The sequence below is a fragment of the Melanostigma gelatinosum genome (assembly GCF_949748355.1).
Source record: "Melanostigma gelatinosum genome assembly, chromosome: 15".
In the NCBI taxonomy this organism is placed as follows: Eukaryota; Metazoa; Chordata; class Actinopteri; order Perciformes; family Zoarcidae; genus Melanostigma; species Melanostigma gelatinosum.
The window spans coordinates 23,392,011-23,414,846 of record NC_136648.1 but is presented as its reverse complement, the minus strand read 5'-3'; the positions used below and the strand labels follow the sequence as shown (position 1 = coordinate 23,414,846).

The following is a 22,836-nucleotide window of genomic DNA, read 5'->3' as shown; positions in this document are numbered from 1 at the left end:
ACAAGGAATGTTATATTATACATGTTTCTAAACGTATTATTTACAGACTTGCGTTGCACCACTAGCTGCGTTAAGCAAAGCCTAAACCAGTAGTGCCCACCTCGATGTGTGTTGAACACATCGGCAAGCGCAACACTGTGTCCCGCATTAGAGGCCAGCTAGCTTTAAACAATACTAGATCATGTAGCTCCTTAGGGTTATGCAATGAAACAAAGGCCCACATTCACCCATTCTACAAATCTGGATACAAAATAAATGGTAATATGAATAATTGTATCATCAACCTTTATTTTAAAAATAATCTCTGCAGCAATTCCAAAGACATATTACAATAGTACATTGAATATCTCATATGATAATTTTTGAATCACATTTAAAACAAAACTAGCTATGATGGTCACATATAAACTACAACCAGATTCATAAATTTCATAATAAATGGAACAACATTTGCATTGCACATTAGAGTTAAAAATGAATTTGCTCACGCAGATAGAACTGTTTTAACATGGCTACACACAAACCAAACAATTTTCCTTTTCCCTTATGAACGACTTTCATGACTAACCTTTTTGGCTGCCAAAATTATTGTTTGCAACTAAAAATATATGGTTACTGTTGTATTGACTGGGAAAGGACTGTATATTTTTACTGTGGTTCATTAAAAGTTGTGGCCACCAGGGGGCATCGATCAGAATGCACTCCAGACAAGATGTTCCTTTTGAGAGGTTTACTGACAACAGTTAAACAAGCAATTGTGTTTGGTTCTGAAACAGACATACATGAAATAATAATTAGTAAATACCTCTATACAACATTGGTTTCTAATTAGGACATACAAGGACAGAATACAGGCCGTGATAAACAGGTCCGGGACTCCTACAGCTACCAATTAGCAAACAAGGAACGAGCTACTAACTATCAGAATAGATTGCCGTGCAAATGACACAATATAACACTTATAACTACATTAGACGAACACCAAACTTTACATCTACTTACTGGTTGTTTGCACGCACACAGTCTTGAGAGTCAAACTCCGAACAGCAACATGAACTAATCTATTTACAGACACGGCCGGCATTTCGCGCCGCCTAGCTCGTTCAAGCCTTTTCACTTCCTTCACGCCGTTAATATTAGTCCGCGAGCAGCTGACTGCCGTCCTCTTCCGCAACGGGCGTAGTGCGGTTCCTGCTCCGCTGCTTCTCCGAAACCCGTCTGAGGTCGTCCTTCGTCACAGTTACATTGTAGCCTTGGCTCTGGAGAATTTCTGTGAACAAACTTTCTCTCCTGTGACCTTTCAGCCTCTGGGCATCTCTGAAGGAATCAAGGATCATTCTCGTTCCGTTTGTATACACAAACATTGCCACCATCCCTCACAGGGTTATGGCAGACTTCCCAGATTCCATCTAGGTCTGCAAAAATGACATGACTTTCAGGGCTGCAGTTGAGTAGGGATCAACTTGGTGAGCCCCCAACGGTATGGGTAGGAAGCCCTAGTGGATGGGGCTCTCACTACAGGCTCTGGAAAGCCTAACGCCAACAGGCTGTCCCTTTCAGGGGCCAGGCCACTAATCTGAGCCCTGCCGGTAAGGGGTGGAACAGGGTCCTGCTTGACTGATTCAGCAGGTCCCTCCAAAGCAGTAGCTCCCATGGCATTCTGTTTAGAGGTGGAATTGCTGAAAACCACACCATGTGGAGTCAAATAGAAAACAGCCTCACTCCTTCTACCGGAACGCGTTTGAGAAGGCAATGTTTCAACAATGTGCCTACTATCTGGAAGGTGACTGCCAAATACCAAGGGGGCAGCAGGTGGCCATTGCAACCTGAGGATGGAGTCTCCCATCTCCTGAGTTTGACCTCTTGACATGATATCTGCTGTCGTGTTTAACGGCTCTGGCACATGCAAAGCCCTGAGTGAGCAGAAGAGCAGCCACAGTATGCCGGTTTGCATAGGTTGGGGAGCCTAGGCCTCCCTACCTGTCAATGTAGGCCGCCATGGCTTTGCTGCTGTCAGCTCTGACAATGATGTGCTGAGCTCTCAGTTTTGGCAGCAACTGTCAAAGTGTGAGGAGCACAACTCACAGACACATCCCTGACAGACTGGCCACATCCGGTGACATCACAGCCTTTGTGGACAGCACCCCAGTTTGTCTGGGAATGCGTCTCAGTAGATCAGCTGGCTGTAAACCACTGGTCCTAGAGCACTCTCCTTTACAACATTGCCTGAATGTAAAGCCTACTTAGGCTACCTGTACTATGAATGCCGTTAAGCTCATGAGACAAAGGTCAAGTACCTAGTTGACCCAATACTGCAGACAATCGGCAGTGGTATTGCTCTTGTGCTTTCAGGTTGCTAGATAATTGAGAAACTTGAACTTCTGGTTGAAGGTCTGGTGATAAACCGAAGGCAGGACTCGCCAACCTTGTTAACAAGGTTGGCGAGTCCTGCCTTCGGTTTATCACTAGATAAACTAGTCTGCAATACAATTTGAACCTGTAGCTATGGGTTATGGTGAACACAACTGTTGTGGAATATTTCTTAAACTATCCGGGAGAAAAGTGTAAAGTGTTTTCAAATCAATGTCAAATGAAACAGAGTCTTGATGAAGGATCAAAGTTGTAATCGTCAATTTATTTGCTTGCAAGCAAAAGAGAGAGCAGTTCTCAACAGACACGTATCGCAGAGTCTTGTGAGGAGTACCCTAAAATCATCTTCATGCATGCTACCTTTATACCCACAGACAAGAGAAAACAGCTGAAACAGCCAATGTCTGCTGTATTCCCTGCAACAATAAAAGTAGGCCTGGTTCTATGTCGAGGTTATATATGGCCTGCAATTGTCTTCTCCTGTGCTCTTTGATCTATGTGGATGTTTAGGTTCAGCTAGAGGTTTATGATACAGCTGTGTGGATGCTTATCTTAAGGTAGAGGTTTATGATAGATCTATGTGGATGTTTATGTTAAGGTAGAGGTTTATGATAGATCTATGTGGATGTTTATGTTAAGGTAGAGGTTTATGATAGATCTATGTGGATGTTTATGTTAAGGTAGAGGTTTATGATAGATCTATGTGGATGTTTATGTTAAGGTAGAGGTTTATGATAGATCTATGTGGATGTTTATGTTAAGGTAGAGGTTTATGATACAGCTGTGTGGATGCTTATCTTAAGCTAGAGGTTTATGATACAGCAGACACTGTCAGTCTAAGGAGAACTAAGCAGAGAGCAGAATATAAACATTTTTTCCTATTACACAACACACAGGTTCAGAACCTTCCAGTGCCTGATGGGACAGATAAGTATTAGAGATAAAGGCTCCAGAATCAGCAACATGGGACTGCGTAGCCATAGGTCTGTGGCATCTTAGCAAGTAGAGGGCAGGTGGCTTTGCCAAAAATGATGCTAGAGGGAGAAACCAGCAGAGAGAGGGCTTGATAAATCTGAGGGCGTAACCAAAAATCGACCTGCTCTCTACCCTGCAGACCACTTGTGCAAGGCTACCAGTAAATACAAGTGTTTGCACAAGCAGACCTTTAAAATCAGACAGGAGGTGTACATCCACATTCTCCCGAAAAAATGAACTTGTGCAAATTGTGACGTCAGTGAATGGCAGCAGGCCTGGTGGTGAACAGACTGAAGGGACTGGGGAGAGAGTAAGAGAGAAAGGAATTTGCGTTACAATTATTTCAATTCATTGATTCTCTGCATATATAATCTGGAGGATGACATGGGAAATAATATGAATGTCTGCACAATAGTGTTGTCAGTCAGTTACCTGTTTCAGCTTATTTAGCTTTTAGTGCTGTATAGTTTTAATGCACTACACTTCAAAAATGCAACTGAAATGGTTCATGGACACTCACCTCTTGATCTGCGTGGTGAGGGAGGACGAGCTTCGTATAAGCTTCTTAGAAGAGGAGGGGAAGGAGATGGAGTCTTTAGGGGGCTTCGGGGGTGGGAGAATGGAGCCATGAGAGGCCTTGGACAGGTTTAACCTGAATAACAAACACAAAGGACAAACAATTGATTAGAACATATGTCATTTTGATATTTTCTAAATCATCGAATATACCTAACAATCATAACTGTATAATGTAAAAATTTGATCAGAAAATATATAGAAACAGGAATTACAGAATGTATGCAAAATTAGTAAATATTATAAATTTGATGACACACAAATATAAAAAATCACATAAATTAACTTATGAAAACACAAGTATAATGTTATGCTGCTTACATACAAAACATGACTGAACTGTATGTGTCATAATAAAAAAATTGGGGTCGTGAAACTTCTGCACAGGTTGACGTTATGTTTAGCTGTGCTGAAATGACGTGAGGTCATCATGAACAAATAAGAATGATAACAGTTTGATGCAAAACTAAATTGGATATTAAACCAATGTCAACCAAGTCTGTACACACCCACATCCCTCAGATGAAAATAAGTGCAAAGAAGGACCATGTGTGTGCAGAGCATTGAATTTGATTCTATTTATTGTCTGTATATTTTCTGCAATAGCCATTCAATCTATATACACTGAGTTTTCACTGCCATTCAAGTTGTTTTCTCTCACACACACACACACACACACACACACACTAAATGGCAAACTTACTTTAACAATTACATACCTTACCCAAACCATAACTCTAATGTTGGCCAAAAAACAAATTACAACCAAGTTCTACCTTGAGGAGGAGGAGGTTGATCTAGGCGGTCGTTTTCCCTTCAGGGCTCTGAGTTTGTCTCCCTGAGTGAGACTCTACACACATACAGTATACACAAGGAATGAGTGAGAGAGAATATCATCAGCATAAAAAGAAAACGTTTTTCAAATTGAAAAAGAAAATGCGAAGTCATCACATTGATGACATTGTAAATATAAACCACATTACAACAATCCTCATTTTCAAGGGAGCAACGACAAAGATGCCAGAACATTCCGATACTCACCTCATCCAAGCTGTATGATTTGTAAAGGCTGGTGTTGACTGATAGGTCATCCATGCTGGAGAGTAGGTGGGACATGCCTCCCTCAGGGCTGTGAAGCTGCTGCTGTTGACGATGTTGCTGTAGCTGCTGTCGACTCAGTCTTTGCTGAATGAGCTTCTGTTTGGCGCGATAAACGTCACCCTGGACCCACAAACTGTGTTGTTTCCTACACACACAAGGAACAGACAGCGCGGTTCATTGACCAGTCAAATTCTCGAGTCAGATATTATTGCTGGTCAAAAGTCTTTTCGGTAATGGAGCTGTGCTGACAAGCCGCAAGCTATCAAGTCTCCTGCAGTTGTCAAATGATAATTCTTAATACCCACTCATCATTTTGTTTTCTGTGATAAGTTAACATAGGTACCAAGTGACAATACCACAGATAAAGAAGAAAGAAACTCAAGAGGAAAGCGAACTGTTTTACTGTTGTTGAGCTGTAGGTTGTTCCCTGAGCACCTTTTTCTACAGCGTGTTTCTCCTTTTTGGTGCTGGTGTGTGGTGAGAGGCCCAGATCCCACATCATGTCCCGTGCTTTTCGTCCTAACCCACCTTCAAACGATGGTAAATACCAAGAAGACTATGGGAAGAGATCGCCTCATCAGAATGAGGCAAAAGAAGAGTCTCACCGACTCTGCCCACTGTGCGCTTTGTCTCAGTAGGTTGTACGCACGGTTAACATAAGGCAGACACAGAAGCTATCCATTCATTTCAGAGCGTGCTCGTAAGGCATGGCTCTATCAAAACAGGGTTCGTCTAATTGGCTGTGTCACACCATCACACAAGTCTACAGTGCAATCAGAATGGAGCCTCCACAGGGCGTTATCCTCAGCCATGGACCTCATCAGAGGGATGACGGTGGCAGACATCTGTGCAGTGACATCCTGGGTTTCTCCATGCCCTTTCATCCCTTTCTATACGATGTATCTAAGTCCTCCCTGACTCATTCGATGCTAAATGTGCTAGACAGCATATGAAGTGTTGCCTGATGTCTAACGGTGCACCTCTAATCTGATCATCACAGATTAGTGTGCTGCATAGGGTACATTATGGTACATAATTGACATCCCACTCTTTTGCAGCAGCAGTACTTTTTTTCTTCACACAGGGCTGACATGACGTTAACCTCCTTGCCTAATTACGCATGGCATTTACTGTTTGTGAACTGGTGTGCATTGTCTAAATTGGGAGCAGAACTATGGTCGCATGGTTGTTGTATGTCGCAAGGCCAAAACCCTAAGAAGGGCCGAGCAAGCGCTCTCTTCAAGGAATTGTACGTATCTAACATTTATCAAGTTCACCATCCCAGTTTAGCATATTAACCTCCCTTTTTACCAGAAATCATATTACATTTGGAATCAATAGTTCTTATTTACATACATTCATTGTTGATTTGGGTATTGTCATGGTATGTATTGACAACAGAAAGCATACAGTATAAAATGACCTAATTTTTAATGTATACGATCATAGATTCAAAATTTTGAGTCATTAGTGCCACAGTGAAAAAAAAGAAATAAAGTCAAGTCATTATGATTCATCCTCTCCAGACCATGTATGACCATATAAAATTCCAGGACAATTAATTCAGCTTCTTTCAATGCATTGCACTCTGAACCAACATGACTAGTCCCAGAATTTTCAAAGATTATCCTCAAGGTCATCTCGTTTATATCGTGGAACCAAAATTGAGACTCACTCCTCTAAGAAGTTTTGCTGGGGGCCGATGATGGAACCAGGCCGGCAAATTCTGATCCATGCAATGGCCTCAGCTGCAGTGAACCGAAAGTGCTTCATCAGGTAGCAGCCAATCAGAGTGCCTGTACGGCCAAGGCCAGCTGCGATTCGATGAAATATTTAAAAGGAGAAAGTCAGGAGATACAAATTTGAAACAAATGAAGAAAAGGTTTAACACCTTGACTTGCAACACACTTCTATACATATTATTTTCTGCCTATCTGCTAGATGCAATGTCTTTCGCTGTGAAAAACAAAATCAATACACACACAAATGTACTCCTACCTTTACAGTGCAAAGCCACAGCTCCTTCAGTACTTTCACATATGTGCAAGAAGCGCCTGATGATGAGGTCAGAGGGCGTGGTCCCATCGAGGAAGAAGAGGTCATGGTGCTCAAATCCTGCATCCTCAAACCGCCTACTGTCATACAACTTCCTGTTAAAACGGACCACAGCTGTGACGTCATTTTGGCGAAAGTAATCAAAATACGCCTCTGGTGCGTGGAGAGGGTAACCTGGGAAAAAAACATTACTATTTGTTAGAACTGAGTAATGGCACTTTAAAGTTATACCATGAGACATTTACAAATACTCTGTACCTGACTAATAACAACCATGTAATAATGGTGAAAATGTGGACTGTGAGACTTCTGATCAGAATAGACTCATGACATTCTCATGCTGACTTTAAAATAATTATTTCAATTAAATACAATTCTGGGTGATTTAAGTCTGACTCACCATTCTCTATCTTACTGTGGTGGTGAGGACTGCTGAATGCCAGAACCTTTCCTGGAATGATCCAGTTCATATCCCCGTTTTCCACTCGCTAAAAACACAGACAGAAAAGAAGGAGATGCAGTGTGTGGCTGAGGTGCTCCAACTACTGTATGTGTAACATAACAGGTAATGTAACACATTGACTTTGCTCACTGGTAATTGTCCTTTCACTCTTTCATTATCTCTGCTGGAAGAACAGTGCTCTCTTGCTTTCTGTGTTCAGGAAATCCAGCAGATGACCCTTCATATCCTACCTTGTGGCTCTCAGTGTAAAGACAACATATTTTTATATTGTCATTATTTATACACAGTTTATATTTTTATGAACGTAAGTAAGTACATTTACCCAGGTACGGTACTTCAGTACAAATTCAAGGTACTTGAACCTTACTTGAGTATTTCCTTTTAATGCTACTTTATGCTACATTTCAGAGGGAAACATGACTCGTACTTTTAACTCGATTACGTTTCCTTTAAGATTTATTTATAAAACACATGATCAGTTTACAGAACATCAGCAGATGAAACTGCCTAACAGTATGTGAAGTGGTTGCACCTTGACCATCGACAACATCATACTACCACTTATATATTACTTTAAAAGATCAATAATAATGATGCCATCCTGCATAATGAATACTTTTACTTTTGATACTTTTACTAATACATCTGTACCTTACTCAAGTAGAATTTTGAAAACAGAATTATTACTCGGAATAGAGTATTCTATGTAGTATGGTACTGCTATTTCTAGCTAAGCCAATTATTTGAATACTTCTTCCACCAATAATTTCACAAAAGGTGGCACTATAGTTACAAAGTACAGACAGAAAACATTGATATAACAAGGTAATAGAATGGAATGGAATATAAATTAACAAGCGTGATAAGCGTAAGACCAGCGATTTCACACATAAAGGTCAGTCTACTCGTCATGAGGAGTACTAATCTTCTTGAGAAAACCGTTGTATAATGTTCCGTGTGGCTCAAGAGGAAGGTATATCCCTAATGAGGCCTTAGTGATGTCACCAGAGTTATCTCCACTTGGGCTTGGAGAACAAATTCATGACAGAAAGCCTGCCTTACTAACTGGGGGTGTGGCGTATGCGAGACGAGGGCGTTTATCAAACAGGTAAAATAGTCTGGTTGCATTATGGGAAATGTAGCTATCTCTATACAGTATTAGGAATTAAAAATCCGGATATTATGGCCTCTGTTGCTTGAATTCTGACATCTGCACAGCTCTGTTTCCAACTTTGTGAAAGAACAGAACTAAATGGCTGGAATATAACTTTAGTTTGGTCTGGGGTGGAAGTATTGTGCATGGTGTTCTATTGATGCGTATGTTCATGTAAGAATGAGTGCGTGTGGCAATATGTCTGTCAGTGCCAAAGCAGGTGGGTTGTGTCGGTCTTGCTCAATCCGAGCAAAGCTAAGTACTTTTCTCCGACTTCTACTTCGATCACTGAGCAGGTGCACCCACACTGTCTCAACACATTCAATGCTCCTTGTCTTTAAAATACATATTTTATTGTTACATGGAATGAAATTGCCCATAATTGTTTCTTTTAACTGTTATGCAAGTGGGTCTGTGTGAGTTGATGATAGTTACTAGTGTCTGTGTGCCCTCACCTCATAATGTTCATATTCCTCCACATCAAAAGTTTCAAAGTCAAAGAAACCATGCTGTACTGCCTGGAGGAGAGAGAGAGTTCAGCTTCAGTGAGAACGGAAATCCCTAGTTTTCAGGGCAAATGTTGTATTATCCTACACTGTATATCAGAATAGCTTACATCGTTCAAATATGATATAACAACAGGGGTTAGAATTGTTTCCTCAGGTGACTGGATAAACTTAAGCTGACACACTATTGACTAATTGCTGATAACGAGTCTGCATGTACGAGGGGTTAAGTAAGTGCTTACTCAATTTACTAACTTAAGTCACTGCGGTTCATGTTGTTGTGGTTGTTTACCTTCCGTATTCCTTGTAAGCAATCGAGGAGAGTAAGGTTGAAGAAGCACTCTCCCACTGCTGCATCCCTGCAGGACACACATGCACATATGAACACAGCAGTTTACTAGTGGTGTCTGCTTTTTTATACACTGATATTGATCCTGTTCATCGTGTTGTTGTGTTGGGCAGAATTAGCCTGTCAAAACATAACACAGCTAGGTGCATGGCCAACAAGAAAGAATGGATATTTATATTATTTATACTTTTTGTGATTGTATTTTAGTGCAATGCAGATACATGTAATTATAGTTTACCATAACATTTCTAGTCAAAAGCAAAGTTGCAATCATAGACTCTGAATAAGAAGTGGAAGTAGTCGCCGTGATGTCACCCAGTGGTTTGTGGACTGACGTTTTTAACCTCAAGTTTGGCATTAGGCCGTCGCCATGTTGGTTTGTTCCTGTCGCCATCTTGGCTTTTTGCAACCACAAACTACATGAGAGGTTGGAGCTAAGTACAACCAAATGCTGAATAAGACATTACAAGGCAATCTAAATGTTACTTAATTAACACATTTTCATTAACTGAAAACACACTTTGAAAGGGTTGAATCACATCCTGCTTTATGGTCTATTTGACTCTAAATGGACCATCATTTACTAAATCAACATCATGCTGTGTTGAAGAAGACTTGAAACTAGAGATTGAGACATAAACTCATGTTTACTATGTTTACTGAGGTAATAAATCAAGAGAGAAGTAGAGTCATTTTCTCATAGACTTCTATACAACCAGAGGAGTCGCCCCCTGGTGGTCACTAGAGAGAATGCAGGTTGAAGGCATTGCAAAATATGACCAAAATATCAAATCATTTTCATATCAGTGGGTTTCAGCTGCAGAATCTTTGCAAAAAACCCAACACATACATGATAGTTTGCACAACACAAATGTGTGTGTGTGTGTGTGTGTGTGTGTGTGTTTACATGTAATGCGAGTTGTGTGTCTGGTGTTTATACAGTATTTAACTGTAAAGTGTATGAGACTCTGTGAACTGGAAATAAACAGAAGTTGAGTATGATGTTTGCATTTTGGAAATGCCCGTTTGCTTCCTTATTGAAAGAGAGATGAAACAAATTGATACTCTTCTCATATCTCCAAAGAGTCAATTGGCAGAAATGGAATATAGTGTTCATGAATCTGTTTTCATTTGTGTATGATAACCTGAAACTAAGAACTGTTGTGTTTTTGTTATCTTCGAATAAGCCCTTCATATCTACATGTTGTCCATGCTAAACTACCAGGTTTCTACAGTTTTTAGCACTAGATGCAACAAAATCCTACATACTGGTCCTTTAAATATGAAGTGACCCCCAGCTGCTGGACAGCATAAAGACTGGCTCTAATAAAATTGACTTACCAGCACATCTAAAACTCACTGCTTAAATTGTTATATTTTGTTTGTTTTATCTGTACATAAACTGAAGTGGGAGTGTCTCTGTACCCTGCCTATAGGCTTGGGAAATGCACTCACAAAGCTATTCCATCAGGCGTTTCTTGGACAGGGGATTACAAGCCCCACCCTGAAGCACATAAGCAGCTGTTCAGTGTGTCTGATGGGGGCCATGCGTTCAACATAACATGCCAATGCACAAACTGTATAAAGCAGATGTAACTTTGCCTCCCTTAGCCCCGCTACGGTCACCACGAAGCAGCAAGCGGCTTGAGTGCACCAACAGTGCTGTTAGTTCACACACTCTCTTAGCTGAGGGCAGTGGTAAAGGTTATGTGGTAAATGGACTTGTACTTGTATAACATCTTTCTAGTCTTCCCCTCACATTGCTTTAACACTACATGTCATTCACCCATTCACACCCATTCATACACTGATGGCAGGCTACCATGGAAGGTGCCACCATCCATCAGGGCTAGTTAACCAGTCACACACTGATGGCACTACTACAGGAGCAATTTGGGGTTAAGTGTCTTGCCCAACTGGCCTAACTTCAAGTCCAGCCATGTTCCGACTGTTACATTCCTGCAGCTGCAACTTTTATGTTTCAGTATTTATGAAAACATAAACAGCAAAGCCGTCTTGAATGATAACACCTTCAGAGACGAGGGCTCCAGTAGCTCCAAGAGCCCCTTTACCAAGGACTAATGTACTTTCCATTGTGGAGAGAGAGAGCGGATTACTGGGCTTTGAGAAGGTGGTCAAAGACCGGTCTGTTGCCAAAACCCAGTGGCATGAGACAGCCCTCTATCCACCAAACACTGCAAAAAGGAGAGAATAGACCCAACAGCACAAGACAGGGGATCTAGCCTCCTTTCCTGGCACCAGTGTTGGAACCTTGACCACTTTGCCTTGTAACAATAGCGATCCCACTCTTGCTGCCTGGATGGCCTATGCAACCTGTACAGACAGTCGATCTCTCCTCAGCCTGTCCCCCTCAGGAGCCAAGCCTATAGAGCAGCGGTTCCCAAACATTTTAGGCCACGCACCCCCTTCTACATCCCGACCGGGTTCACGCACCCCCAATCCCCCCCCCCCCCACACTCCTTAAAAAACTCTTCCTGCACCGTGCCTTCTGAAAGGTAACGGACGTTCATCAGAAGATTGGCCAGTCTACAGACAGTCTTGACGAGTCTACTTGCAGAGAGTAAAACTCACTCTTCTTCACGCGACCGACTAATGTAGCCAGGATGTCTTCAGACAAAGCATCGATGCGCGCGACACAGTGTTGTTGGACGCGGGATCACATCCAACTTTTTCGCTTCTCTCTCTCCAATCATACATTCCACCATCTCTTTAACATTTTTTTCCCTCTCCACCACCTCCTCTCCTCCCTATTACAACATTGTAATATATACCTCATAACACCCCGCCACTCTCGGCTCATGCCTCCCCAGCAACGAGCACATCACCCGGTCACAATACCTCCAGAATATCCCCCGGGTGAAATCCGGGACTTGGTGTTATGGTTCCGAGTGGCCGGTGCTCACCCGTTGGCACCGGGACGCGAGGTCTCCAGCCGCGAGGCACCCGATCGTCAGGTCTGTCAGCCCTTGGAACAGGCCGCGGGTCAATAACTTGTGGGTGGCGGGGTAGAGGCCAGGCAGATCACAGAAAAATAATAAAGACTAAAGTATGGCAAAGATATGTTGATGAGAAACGTATTTGTAATGCGTCAAACACAAACGTAATCAGGGAGAAAATACGTTCATGGTAAAACGTAATTGAGAATGCATTTTAGTTTTGGGGGAACGTCATTTTTAGGAGACAGGACTGCACCGCCATTACATTTTTCCTCTCGCGCACCCCCTAGAGGCAGCTCGCGCACCCCCAGGGGTGCGTGCACCACACTTTGGGAATCCCTGCTATAGAGGATGGCCCAGAGGGGGCGATGTGCTTATCACACCCAACTCCTGAGACAGAGCCACCGGAGACTGGGGGATGGTCCACGGCTAGTCTGCCATCATCTGTTCCATGTCTGTATAACACAGAGTGACCAGGGAGGAGAGCCGAGATGGAAGCTAAGCTAACCCAGCTAGGACCTGATGCTACTCCATTACCCAGCCGGTGTCTGATAGATCTGGTTCCATCGTTCATCCCGGATCAAGTTTCACTTGATGGGCGGACCGCAGGACAGAGAGCAGGACTCTGGTGGGACCAGAGGAGGTGGACATCATGATGCTTGGTGCTCAAACATCCTTGAATCCTTGACCTGGGGCTACCAGAATGACAATTGTGTGTTTGGGTGTGTTTAGTCCTACCTGAATGGCAGGTAGCATGTGTTGTTTCCTGAGATCAGAGTTCTGTAGGCTTCTTCTGGGTTTCTTTTCAAATAAATCACCTATAGGGAAGAGGTTAGACTGCTTTATTAATAATGGACAAAAGGACAGACGGATAAAGTAAAAGGATAAATAGAAGGATAAATGAACAAATATAGAAATACTTACAGCATAGGCACCGATGAGAAGAGCAGCATTTGCTCTCTTCTTCTGGTCATAACTGGTATAGTGAACCAGTTTCTTTCTAGACATCGTGAAGGACTGAAGTGACAAAAAAAGTCAATATCTGATGAAAAATCAGTAACAACAAAACCGCACAAGTTTTTTATTGCCCAAAGTCCATGTAATGTAGACAATGAATTTACATCACAGAGCTTTATGTCAACTTAAGAAAGTGGGTGATTTGGCTGTGGCTATTACAGGTATGGGATAAGTCTGTTACCTTGAGCTTCATTATGACTTTGCAGCAGTATCTGTACAGCATGGCCAGGTTGAGCGGCCCAAAGTCTGCATAGAAACTGCAACACATAAAGAAACAGATGAATGTGTCGTGTCATCCAACGTAAATCTGCCCTCAAATCAAACATAATCAAATAAAATGTTTTTATCATTTTATGTATTTCATGTGTGTCTAAATTAAACTTCACCTAATGAAACTATTCTACTCTAAAGTTATTACTGCCGAGCTGAGGGGCTTGAATCACTGGTCAGTGAACAAATTAAAGAGTACCTGGCCACCAACTCTAGACTATCTACATTTCAGTCAGAAAGACATAGTACTTTGAATGCTGCCATGAAAGTCATGAACGATACAACCGAACCCCGAGATAACATGCAAGGCTGTCGTTCTCCGTTCATAGACCTCTCTGAGGCTTTTACTACATCTGCGACAATTAGGGAAATGTATCGATATAATACTGAATCTGTGATATGAGACTCGGGGTGGGCGATATATAATCGTAGAATTATATTATATGACTGTGTTTTTTAGGGGGTTTGTGGTGCTGGTGTTATATCACACTACAATTTGTTCAGAAGTTCTCCTCCACACCAGCCCTCTTTTGCCTCTCAGTCAATGAGCTTGTAGATGGCTTCAATTTTAAAGTTAAAAATATTGTTGATGCCATTGCACCCACTAAAGTGAAGGTTGTCTCGGGTAAGCAAAGATCTCCTTGGAGAAATGCTATGCTGGTCAAAATAGAGAAACGAGAGTGTCGGAAAGCTGAGCGCAGATGGCGAAAAACGAATCTCCAGGTTCACTGTGACATCTATAAAGAGAGACTTCGCAATTATAATTTGCTTGAAGGACCAAGAATACTTTGTGTCTGTAGCTAATTACACATCAGAGCTGACTAAAATGACATGTGGTGTTCCCCAAGGTTCAATACTGGGGCCTCTTCTGTTCAACATCTACATGCTTCCACTAGCTCAGATTATGCAAAACAACAAAGTGTGTTATCATAATTATGCAGACGACACACAAATCTACATAACTATGTCACCAGGGGACTATAATCCCATACAAGTGCTTGGTAACTGCATTGAACAAATCAACAACTGGATGTGCCAGAATTTTCTTCAATTAAACACAGATAAAACAGAAGTAATTGTTTTCGGTACCAAGGACGAACAATTGAAAATCACCGCTCAGCTTCAGTCACTGATGTTAAAACCCACAAACCAAGCCAGAAATCTAGGTGTAGTTATGGATTCAGAGCTCAACCTGAACAGCCATATCAAGACAATTACAAAATCAGCCTAATATCACCTGAAGAATATATCAAGGATTAGAGGACTTATGTCTCAACAGGATTTGGAAAAACTTGTCCATGCATTTATCTTCAGCAGACTGGACTCCTGTAACGGTGTGTTTACAGGTCTCTGTAAAAAGTCCGTCAGAAAGCTGCAGCTCGAGTCCTCACTAAGACCAGGAGGGTGGATCACATCACTCTAGTTCTGAGGTCTTTGCACTGGCTTCCTGTCCAACAAAGAATTGACTTTAAAATCCTGCTGTTGGTTTACAAAGCACTGAATGGTTTAGGGCCAAAATACATCTCTGATCTGCTGCTACCTTATGAACCATCCCGACCCCTCAGGTCGTCTGGGACCGGTCTACTATCTGTTCCCAGAGTCAGAACTAAACATGGAGAAGCAGCGTTCAGTTTTTCTGCTCCACATATCTGGAACAAAGTCCCAGAAAGCTGCAGGTCTGCTGAGACCCTCAGCTCATTTAAATCAAGATTGAAGACCTTTCTGTTTGCTGCTGCCTTTAATTGAACCACATTCAATTAATATATTCATCAATTTCCTGCATTTCTGCATTTTACTACTGTATTTTATTTCTTACACTGTTCTTAATTGCTTTTAAATCTACTTTTCTTTTGCCTTATGTTTGATGCTTTTAATGGTTTTATGTGAAGACAAGTAAAAGAGCTGCACAATATATCGCCATTTCCTTCGGGACCGAGTTCGTGCAAAGCGTACACTATAAAACGCAGATCGGCAGAGATCTTTTCCAGACGTGGTTTGTGTGCGAGTAGTTGCAGAATTGCGGCAGTGTATGGTTGATCGAATACAGCGTAATGTAAATCTCCTTTACTTTTGCCTTTATGCTTTTAATGGTTTCATGTGAAGAACAGGTAAAAGGACTGAACAATATATCACCATTTCCTCCAGGGGCCGAGTTCGTGCAAGCCGTACACTATAAAACGCAGATCGGCAGAGATCTTTTCCAGACGTGGGTTGTGTGCGAGTAATTGCAGAACTGCGGCAGTGTATGGTTGAAAGAAATTAAAATGGGATACTTCCTACTTAAAAGGTAACTTTTACTTCATGGCAAATTGAACATATCTTAAGAAAGAAAAAAATACAAATGTAACCCAACAAAACGGACGTGTTTATCGGCTCCAAATAAAATTGAAATAGGCCATATACAGGTTTTTATGTGTTTTGGAAGGAGTCTGCCCCACAATTTGAATGTAATGTGATGCAGAGTTAGTGGTAACAGCCATGCTGTTGTTTTCAGTTGTTAGTGGACTGTATTGCTGAGCTACCTGGATGTCAGCAATAAATAATACATTATTGGAAATATTTTATTTTTTCCACATATCAACTGTTGTGTTATTATTTCAAGCCTTTGTCACCTCTTTTCACCACTCTCGGCTCATGTTTTTGAACAGTTCATGCGTAGTGCTCGAGTGCCAATGTGTGAGCACCGAGCCGATTTGCCACTGACCTGGGGCCTTCGCCAGGGAGCTCCAAAAACTGTGGAAAATCACCTACATATAAACTTTTAAATTTGAAATGAGGAAATTACATTCTCCGTTTGCAGTACTTTGCGATTTGTTGTTCCCAAAGTCAGAACTGAATTGAGAAAGAAATCTTTTAGATGGATGCAACTACTACATGGAACTATCTACAGACTGATCTTCAGCCAAAACAAGTTTTAAACTATGGTGAAATCTAGTCCAAGATGTCTGTGTGCAAATGTTTTATCTGATCATTTATAATGTTACTCAAACCTACATGCTTTTATGTTAAATGTTGACACTCCGTAATGCCGGTAACCTTGGCCAGGTCTCCCTTGTAAAAGATATTTGATCTCAATGGGACAAACCTGGTTAAGAAAAAGTTATATATATATATGTGTGTGTGTGTGTTTGTGTGTACGTGTGTGTGTGTGTGTTTGTGTGTATGTGTGTGTGTGTGTGTGTGTTTGTGTGTATGTGTGTGTGTGTGTGTGTGTGTGTATCGGTGTGTTGTGACAGAGAGAAAATAAAAAATGGATAACCGTAAGTGAATAAATATTAAATGATACTTTGTATCGAATAAATGTGTATTCGACATAAACTTTACACAAAAGTTAGTTACACACAGAAGTGCGATTACAAAATGCTGCTAAAAAATACGAGCGGCAGGAAGAATTGAGAGTCCGCTATGGATGTTGAAAGAAAAAGTGAATTTCCAACACGGTCTATCAGGCATCTATAACTTATATTTTGAGTCATTATACATCTTTTAATGTTTTGGTGCAGTACCGTGTCACCATATCTAGATAAGGGCATCTGCCATTTGCCATAATTGTGTTTCTGTCCCACTGCCTTGCATTGCGTGGCGTTGAGGTTTCTGTGGCGGCCTGATCTCTGGTATTGTTAATTTGATCCAGCGGCTCATCATAGAGACTTACCTCTCATATATGACCTCCTCGTCCATGCTGAAGTAGTGTGTGTTGGCTGTATTCTTTGGTTTGACATGGAGAGTGGCAAAGTACAGCCGGTCTGTGGTAAACAACAAACACATACAGACAGACAGGAGGACAAGCAGACAGATAACACCGAATTATGATCGGTCCTGTATGCTTAGGTGGAACCAGTGGTGTATAAAGTACCCAAAAGCCATACTTGAGTAAAAGTAAAAGTCTTAAAGTATCTGATATTTATTGTACTTAAGTATCAAAAGTAATTTTCTGATATGTACTTAAGTATAGAAAGTACAAGTAAATGCTGTTAATAAAAAAGCAAAGGGTCAGAATTTTGAGAATTATGAAGTTTATTCTTTTAAGTGCTGTGGCCACCATGACCAAGGACATGGAGCTGTGTTGAACATAATTGGGTTGGCTGTGATCCATCCAGGAGCAACAATGTTCAACATAATGTATTGTACATAAGTATACTTTTGCATCTACTGTGAACTTATCATCATAATTCTCCGAAAAGCAATATGACACTATGAAGGAGTTGTAACAGTGCGTTTATAAGTCTGCTCATTAGACTAGAGGATGTAGAGGCCAATGCATAATATTATGTTCAGCAAAACATATCCACTTGATGCATCAGGTCAGTGTTTAGAGAAAGGACACCTGCCTTGTAAACTATGGGCCTGATTTGAACACAATAGGCAAAGGTTTTGCTCAAGCTGAATCTGCAATTGGGCGACTGCTACCATCATAACTCCATCTGATCATCCACAACATGATTTGATTTTGTAGCGAGTAACACAGGTTTCAGGGGAAATGTATCGGAGTAAAAGTATCAGCCAACAGAAATATAAATAGTAAAGTAAAGTACAGATATCCAAAAAAAACGACTTAAGTACAGTAACAAAGTATTTCTACTTCGTTACTATACACTACTGGGTGGAACACAGACAGTTTTGGTTTTATGTCAGAAACAGAGCAAGCCATGCTGTTCAATAAGCCCTGGATCACATAGAGAGAAATATTGATTCCTTTAGTTTGCAATGTACTCATGGATGTACAGACAACTACCACTGGGTTACTTTTAAATGTGATGAAGTTTTAAAGTAAAAAGGAACATCTTTTTTAACTTTCCAAGCTGACTCATGGATGTTTATTTGTCAGGGATAACGATATCTTTAGAAAATGTAACTCACACTTACTCTACAAATATGCACACTTACTCTACACATATGCACACTTACTCTACACATATGCACACTTACTCTACAAATATGCACACTTACTCTACACATATGCACACTTACTCTACAAATATGCACACTTACTCTACAAATATGCACACTTACTCTACAAATATGCACACTTACTCTACAAATATGCACATTTACTCTACACATATGCACACTTACTCTACAAATATGCACACTTACTCTACAAATATGCACACTTACTCTACAAATATGCACACTTACTCTACAAATATGCACACTTACTCTACAAATATGCACATTTACTCTACAAATATGCACATTTACTCTACAAATATGCACACTTACTCTACAAATATGCACATTTACTCAACAAATATGCACACTTACTCTACAAATATGCACATTTACTCTACAAATATGCATACTTACTCTACACATATGCACATTTACTCTACAAATATGCACACTTACTCTACAAATATGCACATTTACTCTACAAATATGCACACTTACTCTACAAATATGCACACTTACTCTACAAATATGCACATTTACTCTACAAATATGCACATTTACTCTACAAATATGCACATTTACTCTCCAAATATGCGCACTTACTCTACAAATATGCACACTTACTCTACAAATATGCACATTTACTCGACAAATATGCACACTTACTCTACAAATATGCACACTTACTCTCCAAATATGCATACTTACTCTACAAATATGCACACTTACTCTACAAATATGCACACTTACTCTACAAATATGCACACTTACTCTACAAATATGCACATTTACTCTTCAAATATGCACACTTACTCTACAAATATGCACACTTACTCTACACATATGCACACTTACGCTACAAATATGCACACTTACTCTTCAAATATGCACACTTACTCTACAAATATGCACACTTACTCTACAAATATGCACACTTACTCTACAAATATTCACATTTACTCTTCAAATATGCACACTTACTCTACAAATATGCACACTTACTCTACAAATATGCACACTTACTCTACACATATGCACACTTACTCTACAAATATGCACACTTACTCTACACATATGCACACTTACTCTACAAATATGCACACTTACTCTACAAATATGCACACTTACTCTACACATATGCACATTTACTCTACAAATATGCACATTTACTCTACAAATATGCACACTTACTCTACACATATGCACACTTACTCTACAAATATGCACACTTACTCTACAAATATGCACATTTACTCTACAAATATGCACATTTACTCTACAAATATGCACACTTACTCTACAAATATGCACATTTACTCTACAAATATGCACACCTACTCTACAAATATGCACATTTACTCTAAATATATGCACATTTACTACAAATGTGCACACTTGTGCAAATTGTGTCAGTTAGGCTTTAAAATGGTTCTAAAGAAGGCTACCTTATAGATGTATCCGAGCTCTGTCACGGTCACTGCTGCTGCTTCAACTGTACTGGTAAGCAGGCCAAACTACAATAAGTAATTTCCCATTGCTTTAGTTCTGTTTTAGAGAATAACCGAAACAGAATCAATGTATTTGAAAATATTTGAATACTACATCTGTGCTTCTAGTGCAGTTATTGTAATCTACTGTAAGTGGTATTTTACTTTTAAGTTATCAATGTGATATAGACCCTCATGTGACTCTTTAGTTACTCGACAGGTTATACATTTTTTAAATAAATATGGTATCTATAAATTAAACATCATGTTTTCCAATGGAAGTCTCAAAGTTCATGTTGAATTTATTAGCTACCTGATTAAAGTTAGCATCACCTTAACCTCACAGGATGGATGTTGGTTGACATATGTCTACAACAAGCTTTACAGTTGATTATATGATTATTACTCGTTATAAAATACCATAAATGATATGTAACTTACCTTTAATGAATTCTGAAGCATTGTACTGTTCATTATCTTCTGCCATTTGACATGTGATTCCGGTAAAAAGATCTCCGTTCCAAAATAATTTGCTGCTAATGTTCTAGTCTATATGAAATTGAAAATGGTTGTCTCTTGAGATGTTTCCAGAAAATCACGAGTTGTGTATAAAATATCACAGTAGCCTACCAGGTCTGTCATTACTTGGAGTTAAAAACGCCCGATTCCAAATAAAGTGATATTTACTCTTCTGCAAACAAACTGTTAAAACTGCAGAACGATCCAAAGTCAACAAAACCCAACATTCACCTCCTCTCCCTCAGATGACTCTTTACTGTTTGAACTGAATAGTTCCACTCAAAATGATTGAGCCGCATCTTAATATAAATAACATTTCCCGGAATATTCCAGCAAACAGTCGGAGAGTTGAGGACACGCACCAAACCGCCCAGAGTCAGATTGAGCGCTAATCTCTCTGCTGCTCTGCATGTCAGTGGCTTCACACAGGCACGGACACGCGCATGTGCGCGCGCACACAGATCGGTTGGCTAAAACCATGGTGGACTCATTAATGGATGAAACAGTGCCCATAGTATATTGCTGTAATCCCTGATCTGCTGTTATGTAAATGTCCTTACATTTTTTTATTTCTATATTTTAATTTTTTTTCCCTGCCTACCAGTGCGCCGGTAGATCTCTTATTGTATGGTATTTAGTCCCTCTCCTATATTGTCTTTAGATTTACTATAATAAGACTTGTCCTGTGGTGTATCACAGGGCTCATTTATAAACACTGCAGATTGACTTGTCTGGCCTGAGGAATGTAGTTTGCTCCTGTCATTCAAGGGTGTGGAACCAAGCCTGGGTGCCAAATTTCTAAGCTCTCCGATCGCCAGGCTGAGCTGTGAGATTCACACGGGGACTAAATCTGAAGTTATATCACACTTTGTTTGAGATGGCGCTAATACGGTCGGTGTTTTTGAAACTAGGGCCCTCTTTGTCGAAATTTAAAAACCAAAAACATTTACACCCTGCCTATACAGTGCCACACAAAAGCTTTTTTTTGCTTCCGCACGTGTTGCGGACTTTGGCTCATTGTGTCAAAACTGTACACAGAAAGCACTTGGGGATGAACATCTCACTTCTATGTCAAAAGGAAACTCTTTCAAAGCAACAACAACAGACTGATGTACTTTACCTATTTCCTTTTATCATGCTGACTTCTGTGACGGCCCACCAACCTGCCCGACCAAACGCCACCAAACTGCCCCAGGGATGAGAGGGAGGACAGCCGAGATGGAAACCACTACCCAGCATGCTCCTGGCTGTCTGATGTTCACAGGAAAATAAGATGGATGAAATAAGACTTCTGGCAAACCCAGAAGTGGGAGGTCAGTGACTGTTGAGCCCACATCCTCACAGAGACCTGGATCCATCGTTCATCAGGATCAAGCTGCACTTGACGGGTGGACAGCAGGACCGAGAGCAGGACTCTGGTGGGACCAGAGGAGGTGGACTTTGTGTTTACATCACAATGCTTGGTGCTCAAACACAGTCAAAGTTGATGTACAATGTTTCCCTGTTGTCTAATTTTTAATGTTCAGATGTCGGTCATATTATCTGCCCAGATAACTGTTTTATTGCTGCTGTTTACATTCCTTCTGATGCAAATTCAGAAAATGCTCTACAGGAATGTTTTTCTGTTTTGGTTTTGTTTGTCATGTTTTTCTTGTGTTACAAATGGGCTACAACTGCATTTTGTTATGCACCCCTGTGTTGCATAATGACAGTAAATGATCCTTGCATCCTTGAAAGAGGTAGAAAAGAGGTGACCTTATCTGAGGTCTACTTGTCCTGGGGATGACAGAGTCAGTGGGGGACCCGGGCTTTGTTAATGAGCCCGACTGAGGACGGGAAGAAACTGTTTGTGTGGCGTGAGGTATTGGTTCTGATGGACCGCAGCCTCCTGCCAGATGGAAGGGGCACAAACGGATCATGTCCAGGGTGAGAGGGGTCGGCTACGAAATGTCTTGCTCGCTTCAGGGTCCTTGAAGCGAACAGGTCCTGGAGGGATGGCAGATTGCAGCCAATCACCCTCTCAGCAGAGCGAATGATGCGCTGTAGCCTGCTCTTGTCCTTGGCTGTGGCTGCAGCGTACCAGACCGTGATGGAGGAGCAGAGGATGGACTCAATGATGGCAGTGTATAAATGCACCATCATTGT

General features: G+C 40.9%; 1 protein-coding gene across 1 annotated transcript; it reads right to left on the bottom strand.

Annotated features, from left to right (window-relative positions):
• Positions 1–1,136: 1,136 nt before the first annotated feature.
• On the bottom strand, positions 1,137–20,671 carry LOC306789150 (dual specificity protein phosphatase CDC14AB-like; the record flags this gene model as incomplete). Its single annotated transcript, XM_079284956.1, has 17 exons — positions 20,614–20,671; positions 17,448–17,538; positions 13,704–13,779; positions 13,430–13,522; positions 13,244–13,323; positions 9,492–9,558; positions 9,149–9,211; positions 7,478–7,565; positions 7,021–7,251; positions 6,698–6,836; positions 4,963–5,167; positions 4,698–4,771; positions 3,866–3,997; positions 3,276–3,285; positions 1,981–2,057; positions 1,539–1,679; positions 1,137–1,317 (listed from the first exon to the last, which is right to left on the bottom strand). Exons 1-17 carry the CDS (start codon positions 20,657–20,659, stop codon positions 1,137–1,139), a joined length of 1,794 nt encoding a protein of 597 aa, XP_079141082.1. The 5' UTR covers positions 20,660–20,671.
• Positions 20,672–22,836: the final 2,165 nt, after the last annotated feature.